Below are 10373 nucleotides of genomic sequence, written 5' to 3' on the forward strand. Positions count from 1 at the left end.
GCGTGACGTCACGCGGGCACGGGGCGGTGTGGTGACGTCACGCCCGGAGCGGGAGCGGGATCAGGACCGGGAGCTGGAGCGGGCCGTGCTCGGGAACAGCCCCGGGAGCGGGGCAGGAGCGGGTCCCGCCGCTCTGCCCGCCCTGGTGAGCAGCGCCCGCAGCGCCCCGGCCGTGCCGGGCTCCTCAGGACAAAGATGGGGAAGGGGCTGGAGCAGCGCCCGGGAGAGGCTGAGGGAGCCGGGGCGGCTGAAGGGGGATCTCATCGGTGTGGGTAAATACCTGCGGAGGGAGAGAGGGGCTGCGCCGAGCTCTGCCCGTCCGGCAGCGGCCCCGGGCCGGAGCTGAGGGCCGGGCAGTGCCCTGGCGTGAGGAGCAGCCTGTGGGCAGCGAGCGGCCCTGCCCGCGGGACCCGCGCTTGTGTGAGGGACCCCGGAGACACCGCGTGTCTGAGGGGAACCCTGCTCCCAGAACGTGGGGAAAAACATTTTACAAGTTGTTGTAAAACATTGTAGAGGATTTTACAAGTTGTTGTAAAACATTGTAGAGGATGCCGTTCCCTGGTGGGGATGGGGTGCCCCGATAACCCCTCCCCACTCTCAGTGTCCACGGTGACCCCAAAGATTTCCCGCTGTCTCCCGTCCTGTCTCGTTTCCAGGGATGATCCCGTGGGATGGACGGGAGTACCTTGCCCGCAGTGGCAGAAGAGCTCTTGAGAGAGATCAAAAAGGCTTTTCAGGAGACCTCCCAGGGTACGTGAAGGATCCCCAGGAGCGGCCTGGCACAGCCCGACGGGGATGAGGGCCCCGTGCCTCCCCTCTTCCACCAGACCCTGTTCTCTCAGGGACCTTGGTGTCCCTTTTTGTGACAGCACACCGGTGTGAAGCTCAGATAATGAGGAGCAGCCCTCCTCCAAGTCAAATTCAAAAATCACACCACTTTGGACCCTTTAATTTGTGATGTGGGACTTGTGGGTTCTGCTGCTTCTTAGAGCTCCCGTGGTCACACCTGAGGGATGATAAATTAATGCTCCGGGCAGGAATTCTGCTGGTTCTACAGACTCACCAATCCCAAAACGGCTTGGAAGGAGGAATTTCCCAAAGCCGTGTCCTGGCTGACCGGCAGAGGGGGTGTGCTGCTGGTCCCAGGGTGAGGAACAACTTCCCACAGCTTCAGTGGCAGGACCGCCAGCCAGCGCTGAAATCCTGGCCAATTCCAGCAGCTAATTAAGAATAATTACCTTTGCTGAATCTGTGCTAAGGGAATATTAGTGTTTGTGTTTACTGGATGAGCTGCACAGAATGGCTCTTCCCAAGGAAAGGGTCTGCTGAAAGAATATTTTTAACTGCTCAAAACAAATAAGAATTCAGATAAATCTGTCCCTCACTACGTGGGAGTGAGGAATGGGCAGAGGCTCCATGTCTAAACTGTCAGAGTGACCCCAGTGACAGCTTTTTGGCACACTTGCACTGTGGCTCCTGTCAGGTTAGAGTAGATCCAAAATCTACATGTGACTTTTAAAAGAGCTTTATAAATCCTCTTGTAAACTAAGCAAAAAAAGAAGTTCACATGCCTTTAAAAACGTCCTTCTTAAAGCAGCAGAGTGGTACTAAAGCACACATTGAGACAGCTGTGGAGACAAACTGATTGATCCCTTGGCAGAATTAAATTCAAATAAAGCTGGAAAATTCAAACCAACAGTGCAGGTCACAGAGAGTGTTTTGAATTGTCGGCAGAAAATTATTTTAAAGTCAAAAATCCAGATCTTCCAGTGGGATATGGAGACAGAGTACACTGTGTCCCCTGGGTGATAACAGAAAGATCAGAGTGGACAAGCAGAGCCTGAGCTGTCAGCTCCAACAAACACAATTTGCTGGAGTGTAACTTTCCATCTTCAGGAGAAGTTCCAATAAATGGAGACACAATGTTTCAGTGGGCTGTAGTAAAAACCATAAACCAGTGGCGCCCTGCAAGACTGTGCTGGGAAAAGAACAACATCTTTAAAGTTGTGAGGCCTGAGTTCTCAACTCATGCCAGGAGACTTTCAGGGAAAACAATATATATCTCTTTTTAAAACAGCTTCTTCAAGTGACAGAGTAAGATGCTGAGGCCTCCTGCTTTTTATTGGATGCTTTTAAAAGGAGGATGTCATAAAAGAAAGTACATTTGGGCTTCTGCTTTTCTTTTTAAAATGAATCCCTGTGGTTGTGATTGCTGTGCTTGATAAGTGCCTCAGCACTGCTATCAAGGATCATTTCACTGCTCCTTGTTGCTTTTTTTTGTGGCTAGAGAGGATGTTGAGAGCTCTGCAGCTGGGGATACCTTGGGGGGACAGTGACCCCCTGTGATGTGAAATTCTGCAAAATCACGTTTCCTTCTCTTTCTGTTGCAGTCCCTGATGACCTGCTGCTGGGGTGAGTGTCTTCTGCTTCAGCCCCTGCCCCGGGGTCCTGCTGAAGGGCAGGTGGTGGTCAGCTCTCATCCTGGTTTTCCATGTGTTTGGCCCAGCGCTGCTGAAACACAGAAATGCCGGTGGTTTTTGCAAGTGGAGGTTCTGAAGGGTTTTTTCCCAGAGATTCACAAAATTATCTCTGTATCACTGCATCTCCTGTGATGACTTGCTCTAATTTAAACCCAGGATATTTAACCTGAGCTCTGGGTCCAGCCTCAGGTCTGGGAGGAGTCTGCTGTGGGAGTGGGTTGTGTTCCAGGGTGATTCATCCCTCTGCCTTCCTGCCACTGTGAGCACCCTAAGCTCACTGCTGCTCTTTGAGTCATGGGCACGTGTGATGGAGAGGGAGAAGTGTCCTGCTCCTCACCCTGCACAGGGGAAATGTTAACTTGGAGACTGAGAGTTTTCTTCTGTTTGGGGCAGTCCCAGGTCAGCTTTGTCACCCTGGGAATACATTAATCATTCCCAGCAGTGACCTAAGAGAGCCAAGTTTCACAACTTCAGCCCTCACCAATTGGTGTTGAAGGTGCAGAAGAGGCATTGTCACAAGAGACTTTTCAGATTCTTCTTTAACCTTGTGTTCCTGCCTGCCAGGGGGTGAGATCACCAGGAACCCTCCAGGCCTTGATGCCTTTGTGTTAAAGTTATCTGACACAACACCTGTGAAAGGTGTGCTGGCTCCCTCTCCTGCCACAGTGGCCTTTCAAAGGTGGCATTAGATTTGAAAGCTTTTGTTTCCTTCTCGTCAGAAAATAAAAGAGGAGGAGAGAAATTCCCTTGTTAAGTTTAATAATGGTGGTAACTCTTGGCAGCCAGATTTCCATCAATTCCCTGCATCCAGCAGCTCAGAAGTATTCTGATTTACTTTCCCAATCTCTTCCAAATCTCAGAAGTCCTTGAATTTCCTGTGGGCATTTCCTGTTGAACTGATCAAATTATATACACAAGAAAAGAATTCCCTAGATTTGAAAAGAGTTCCTGAAACTCCCTGATCTCAGCCCCCTTATAGTCCCAAACCTAATCATGAAGGAATGTCTTACGTTAAGTGTTCCCCACCCACCTCCTCAGATGGAGCCAGCCCTTCTTGCCTTGAGTTTGTGCAAGTTTTGGTCTTCCTGGAATCTGTCTGTCTGCTTGGCTGCTTATCAGTCAGCTTGACTCAGCCTTGCTGGGCTCTGCCTTGCTCTGTCCTCCCTGGACTTGGAAACTTTCCCCTTTCTCTTGGTCTCCTGCTCGTGTTTGGTGCTATCTCTTCATCACTGCTGATTTCCTTGTTGTTTACCCTTGGAACCAATCTAGACTACACAGATTTTTCTCAGCTGGTGAAAGGTCTGTAAAGTTAACTGAGTTGCCCCTGAGCTCTTTAGCAACACTCAGAGCAGCTGGGTTTGCTGGTCTAGAATGACTTGGAGCCCATGAGCTGTCTGGACAATAGGCTGAAGGTGCAGATGTCCATATTTAACACACACTTTATCCTATACCCCTGCACAGCAGCAACAGGAAACAAAACCCCCTTTGGGATGTGCAGTGATCCCATCCCAGGCACTCCTCATCCATAAATGCTGTGCATCCCTGAAAGGGAAAGGGTTTTTAGGGAGAGTGGAGGGACATCAGGCACGTGCTGCCCCTGGGTGTTTATCTGGAATAACTTGCTGTCTCTGAGCCCTGCTCCTAGCTGGGTCACAGATGTAAAACTGATGCTGTGTGGTGTCTCCATGTGTATGGAGTGTCTTGAGTAATTCCCTGATGTTCTCCAGCTTCCTCCTGATGCAGTTTGGTGGGTAGAGAAAGGATAATTTCTGCCTCAGTTGTGACTGTGATGGAGATGTGATCACTGCAAGATGAGTCTCTCATTCCCCAGGGTTTGAACTGATCTCCAGGGGATGAGGAAGGAGCTCCAGGAGCTATGGATCATCTTTCACTCCCCTTTCTCCAGGGAGCTGTGTGCTCCATGCCTGGAGCTGGGGTTCAAGACCAACTGATCAGTCCAGGGCAGCACATCCAGGACAGCCTGGCTGCAGAGTGGAGGTGTCCCAGAGCACGAGCCCCTTTTGCCCTGAGCACTGCCAAGTCTGGCTCTGTGTGCTCCTCTAAAATCCCTGGTTGTGCCTTCCTGCTCCTGGGACATTTCCAGTTGCTGCAGCAAGGAAAAATGTCTTACTTTTGCAAGGGCTCCTTCAGGGCTGCCTCTGTGCCTGAGGCTGAGCAGGGGGGGTCTCCCTTTGTGCTGTCACCTAACTAGAGACGTGTTCTCTTCCAGGCTGAAGTTCATTTTTGGCCCATGTGCAGTCCCAGCTCTGGATTTGGTGGATCAGCGTTCTGTCACCCGGATCAGGTCCCCCAGTGGAAGGATTCTCTACCAGGTACAGCTTCTCTTTGCTCTTCCTTTCTGATGGTTTCCACTGGCATTTGAGACAATGTTTTCCTGACTTGCAGAGCATGGATAAACACAGAGAGGACACCAGTGTTTTACAAACTCCTGGAGTGACACAGGAGAGCAGCAGCCAAGGGTAGAATTAGAGCAGCATGGTTCAGAACCATTTTCTCAGTGGCTCCCAGCCAGCCAGAGACAATTTATGTGTTTGTGGGCATCACAGTCAGGAGGAAGTTTTCCAGGGATTGCTAATTTTGCTTTATTACTCCCATCCTATCCAGCAAAGGAAGTTCTTCCTCTTGACCAGTTGTACACAGCTCATCATTATCTGCCATCACTGTGTTTCTTTCCTGTCATGACCTCTGCTTGGCAGGAGATCTCTGCTGCCTGGAAGGGAGCAGTGCAGGCCAAACCCGTGGGTTTCACTCTGGTTCAGTGTAGCCAAGGCTGTGAATCACAGGAGCATCCCCATGAAATGGCATTTTGGGGGGAAGAGCTCACCTCAGCCCTGAGACTGATTACAGCACAGGGTGGGAGAGAGGTGAGGAGCCATGCATACTTCATTCTCACCTTTCTGTACTGTGCACAATTCCTTGTTCTGTGGTCCCCCAGCACTGGTGGCATGTCTTTTGGGACAGTCTGTCCATGCTGTGAGCCATTGACCAGCTGCATCCAGCCCATGGCTGTGACCTGGCTGAGCATTAGGACTCTGTGCCCCAAAGATTTTGGTCAAAAAGCACCAATTCCTTCTCCTCAGCACTCCCAACCCCTCAGGTAGCACAGCCCATCCAGGGCTGGGCCTGGTTCTGTGCTGTTCACACACCAGAGAAGGGGGAATGTCTTTGCTCAGTGCTGCAGCACCCAAGAGGAACATTTCCAAGTATCCCCTCTGCAGAGGAGCTTTTCTCCTCCCCTGGAGGTGCTCTGGGGTCCTGTAGGGTGAGAAGAGGGCTGTGAAGTCAGGCCTGGCTGCTGGCACAAACCCTTCTCACGTGTTCAGAGCTTGCCTTGGTTTGCACATGGAGCCTTTATCACTTCTGGGGCCATGGAGAGGACACAGCCCCTCCAGAGGGACATGAATCATAACCAGGGCTCAAGAACAGCCTTGGATTGCAGTTGAGGGCTTGCCTCTGGATGTTTGGTAAAGCCTAGGAAGCTTCCAGCACCCTTAGACAGCAGCTGCCTTCCTGATTAACTGAATGCTCAAAGGCTTTCCCTTTTTTACTGTTGCTTGTCTGAAAGTGCCACTGGGCAGAGAATGGTCACATTCTCCTTGCAGAGCTTTGTCAGGCCCTGCAGGCTAAGGCAGAGCTTTGCTGGGCATCAATTATTAATCTGATATTAATAATGGGCTCAGTTGGTGCACACTGAAAAGGAACAAGGGTCAGAACTGCTCTCCTGCCTCTGCAGGGAGAGGGAGCCTCTGGTTTCCCTGTGGAGAAGGAAGCCCTGGCCAGGAGGGTCAGGGAGTTACTGCAGGACAAAGCTCCAGGAAGGAGGTTCCTGAGTGCCTCCAGCTGCATTCCTCTGCAGTGGAGCTTGATTGCTGATTAAGGCCACACTGATGAGTTCATTAACAGAGGAATCTGAAGAGACATTTTCTCTGGGGGTGTGAGGTTGGTGCCATTGTGAAATTCTCCCTCATCACAGCTGTCTGAGATGCAGAAACAAAGAGCAGGGTCTACCCTGGGGCTGGAGCAGTGACAGGAACACATCTGGGGTCATGGAAACCCACCCCCTGGGTGGGACACTGCACTGCAGTCACTGGCTCTTTGTTCCTTGTGCTGCAGGAATGTGTGGGAATGTCCCCCAGCTGTGCTCCTGGAGAGAGGGGCATCCATGGCTGCCTGGACACTGCACAATCATCCCTGCTAATTATCCCCCACAGAGTCAGCCCTGCCATGTGCACCCAGATGTGGTTCAGCTGGAATGTGAGGTGGTGCTTGCACTTGCAGCTGGCTCTGGAGAGCTCTTTGAGGCCACCAGCTGGTTCTGTTGTGAAACTCCTTTGGGTCATTATAGCCAAATCTGAGCTGCTGATAATTCCATATCAGCCAGCACATCTCAGGTCCTGCTTCAGGGCAGGAAGGCTCTGCTCAGACAGGCCCTGTAGTGTGGGCAGCTCTTGCCCTCAGGAGCTGAGATGGGAGAAGAAGGAGCCCCCAGTCAAATGAGGGCTGTGATTTGTCCCCTAATGCCCTTCTGTTTAACAGAGGAGTAGCACTGGTGGAGTGTGCCAGGGCTGGGTGCCTCAGAGCTGAAATCATCCCAGGAGAGTTTGGATGATACCTGCCCTGCTGAGCTCAGGGGTAAATCCTGCCTGCTGCAGGGATGGTGGCTCTGGCTGCTGCTGGAGCTGTGCTGCATGTGCCAGTGTTGGCCTGGCAGCATTTGGGGCACCCTGGAGCTCTGCCCAAGTGGCAGAGATGCTGAGCTGAGGCAGTGAAGGAGGGCAGTGCTTCAGCCCTGCCAGCTGGCACCTGCACTGCTCACATCCTGCACTTTCATTTCTTTTTTATTTTGTCTTTTTTCGTCCATTTCCCAGAACTGTGTGGCAGATGCCCCACAGTGAAGGGTTTGAGCAGCAGCCCTGGCACAGGCTGTGCTGCTGTCTGTCTGTCTGTCCGTGTGCTGGTGCCTCAGCTGACCCTCCTGTGCCCCCACACGCTGGCAGACACCTCCAGGGGGATTTTTCCTCCTTGAGGCCCAGGGATGAGGACAGCAGAAGGAAATCTCACCTCAGGGCCAGGGAAGCACCCCAGTGCTTGGCTGGGCTGCAGCTGGCCAGGAGCTGAGGCACCTTTTTCTCCCAGCCTTTGGATTTTAGATTTTGCTTTATTAGGCAGAGACTGTGTTCTTGCCATCTAGGTCAGGATGGGGGAATGCTGAGCTCAGCCCAAATCTGGCAGTGTCTGTCTGTGGCTCCCCCCCTCCCCAAAGGAAAACACTTCTGAAGGGAAGGCACCATCAGAATCCTTCATCTTGGAAAAAGCAATCAAAGGGGCTGCAGGAAAACAAACTTATCACAAGTGAAACAAACTCAGCCTGCAGTAAAAGGAGGACTCAGGGTAAAGGCCAGAGTGAGAAAGAAAAATGGTTTACCCTGAAATGGGAATGTGAGTTTTGTGTCCTGGATCTGCTGGGAGTGAGGGGGACTTTGAGGCATTGGCATTTCTGTGGGAGAGCCTAAATTCCTGGATGTTCCCTGTTGGGCAGAGGGTGCAGGGGGGCTCCAGGGGACAGGGGAAGGCTCCCCTTGGAAGTGCAGCTTTGGACAGGGAGGGACAATGTTCCTCTGGAGGGGCTTGGAATGCCAGGGATGTCCTGGAGGGGAGCAGCACTCTGCAGAGCTCTACTGCCTTTTCACTTTTTGTGTTTATCTTTTAGGGTTTTGGGGGGTTTGGGGGTGTGTGTGCCACAAACCCAGCCAGATGGAGAGGGCTGGGGTGGGAGAGGGCTGTGATGTGCCCTCGGAGCCTGGGCCCTGTGCATGTGTGTTCTGCTCCTGCAGATCCTTCCCTTCCCATAGGTTGGGCTCTTAAAGTGATTTTCTAAAAGCTCTTTTCCAGTCTTGAAGAGACCAAAAGAGAAATAATAATCCATAGGCTGGCTTTCCTATATCCTGCAGTCAGCTCCAGCACCTCACAGATTGCTCCATGCTGGAAAAAATGCTTCCCTCACCTGCTTGCTCAGCCTTGCAGGGAACAGCATGTGGGAAAAGCAGGCAGTGCTGTTCCCAAAGCAGAGATGGAGCAGGGAGGCTTCTCTGGAGACTTCAGCTTTGTTTATTCAGGCAGATGTGGATTCCAGTAGCTGCAGCTGGTTTTGAGAGCAGAACAGCCTGCAGTGGCTGGGGAAGGAGAGGCCTCCCTGCAAGTGCTCAGTGCTGCTCTCTCCTGTCCCGTGGTGACTCTGGGGTCACACCTGGGCTGTGTGTGACAAGAGTCTCTGTCATTTCCACCTCTGAGCCTGCCAGCAGGGGCTGGCACTCGATGGGAGCTCAGGGAGTGGTGCCACCACCCCTCTCCTGGTCCCTTAAAGCAGCCAAGTCCCTGGGGCTGGGATCTGCTGCCAGCACAGGTACAGGGAGAGGAGCTTGTAGAGACCATGAGAAACCTGAGGAGCTTCCAGCTTAGGTGGGTCACTGCAGTGCTTGGGGACACTTCTGTGCTGTGACATCTCCCCCTCACTGCTGGAGCAGCACAGACCCAGCCTGAGTCAGAGAAATTGAAGTGAATCCTGCCCCTGCCTGCTCATCTGCCTCTGTTTCAGGTCCTTGGGAGCTCAGGCAAACTCTACACCTGCTACAGCTCCTGCCACTTCTGCACCTGCCCTGCCTTTGGGTTTTCTGTGCTGCAGAAGAGTGAGAGCCTTCTGGTGAGTTCTGTGCCTCAGCTGGGGCTCCATGGGGAGGGGACAAGGCTCTGCCCTGCTCCTTGAGCCCCAAATTTCCCACCAAACACGTGTGGAGCTGGCCTTGCAGGCTAAGCCTGACCTACTGTGTGGCCACTGGGAGCCCCAGATTTTGGGTGCAGGCTGCAGGGAGGGCTTTTGGTGGTCAGCAGTGGTGGGGAGGGTGCCAGGCACCCCTGTGTGCCAGCTCCCTGCATGGCACTGTCCTGGTGGCAGAGCTGGGGACACTGAGCACCACCTGTGCCAGGAGGGAACCACATTCCTGGGGGGGCTGAGCACTTGTCTGAACACAGCTTGGCCAGGATGGATTCCTGGCCCAGACAGAGCCTGGCATTCCAGCCTTGCTCCTGCTGTTAACTTTGCAGTGCAAGCACATCCTGGCTGTCTACCTCAGCCAGGCCATGGGAGCCTGCCAGGAGCTGGCTGTGTCTGAGGAGCAGCTCACAAACATCCTCCTGGCTGAGGAAGAGGATGAAGGATGAAGAATTTGGATCACTCCTGGCTGTGCAACTGGCATCTTTAATATCTACAAGGTTGTCAAATGCTCACTGAGGCTGGTAGATTTCTTCCTGTGCTGCAGCCAAGTGTGACATTAATTAGCAGCCTGGCACTGATAAATTAATTAATTAGGCCTGTGTTGACTTCAGTTGTATTTATTTATACTGGTTTTGGGATTTCTGAAGATATTTGAGCTAATCTGTAATGATTGTGATGTGAGGATGCAAACAGTCCTGCAGGTCTCAGTGATCCAGAGTAAAGAGCTGCTGTGGCTCTTTGCAGGTGGCAGCTCAGAGCAATTTCTGATTTTTCAGTGGCAAACCTGGTCCAGGGACTAGGGCTGGGACCCCTCAGCACCCTGGGGACAGCTCTGTGCCTCCAGTGGAGCAGGACCTTTGGAAGCATCAACGTGGTTGCTGTGCTTTAAATCAAACATTTTCAGACACACTGAGCACCTCAAGGCTGCTTCCCTGGGAGCCAGCTCCTTCCAGCTGTGATTCCCTGTCCATGCTCTGTGCTCCCTGAGGGCAGTGTGGCCTCTCCTGCTGCATCAACCACCAGAAATAATGGGGCACAGGCTGAGCCAGGTGGTTGTGGGAGGTAAATGAAGCATTTTGGATGTAAAGTAACAGTTCCTG

The 10373-nt window shown here is 52.5% G+C and overlaps 1 protein-coding gene across 1 annotated transcript; it reads left to right on the forward strand.

Moving 5' to 3' along the window:
* Position 1: 1 nt before the first annotated feature.
* On the forward strand, positions 2-9868 carry ZSWIM7 (zinc finger SWIM-type containing 7). The gene is made up of 6 exons (XM_041423191.1): positions 2-145; positions 657-750; positions 2391-2412; positions 4711-4813; positions 9097-9201; positions 9603-9868. Exons 2-6 carry the CDS (start codon positions 672-674, stop codon positions 9717-9719), a joined length of 426 nt encoding a protein of 141 aa, XP_041279125.1. The 5' UTR covers positions 2-145; positions 657-671; the 3' UTR covers positions 9720-9868.
* Positions 9869-10373: the final 505 nt, after the last annotated feature.

Source organism: Onychostruthus taczanowskii, unplaced genomic scaffold, assembly GCF_017590055.1.
Source record: "Onychostruthus taczanowskii isolate IOZ18803 unplaced genomic scaffold, ASM1759005v1 scaffold75, whole genome shotgun sequence".
NCBI lineage: Eukaryota > Metazoa > Chordata > Aves > Passeriformes > Passeridae > Onychostruthus > Onychostruthus taczanowskii.

Bases quoted from the DNA above. Each gene is read 5' to 3' on its own strand.
- ZSWIM7 (XM_041423191.1), top strand. From the start codon at position 672: ATGGACGGGAGTACCTTGCCCGCAGTGGCAGAAGAGCTCTTGAGAGAG. The intron at 751-2,390 runs GTACGTGAAGGA...TTTCTGTTGCAG, and splicing joins TTTTCAGGAGACCTCCCAGG to TCCCTGATGACCTGCTGCTG. The intron at 2,413-4,710 runs GTGAGTGTCTTC...GTTCTCTTCCAG, and splicing joins CCTGATGACCTGCTGCTGGG to GCTGAAGTTCATTTTTGGCC.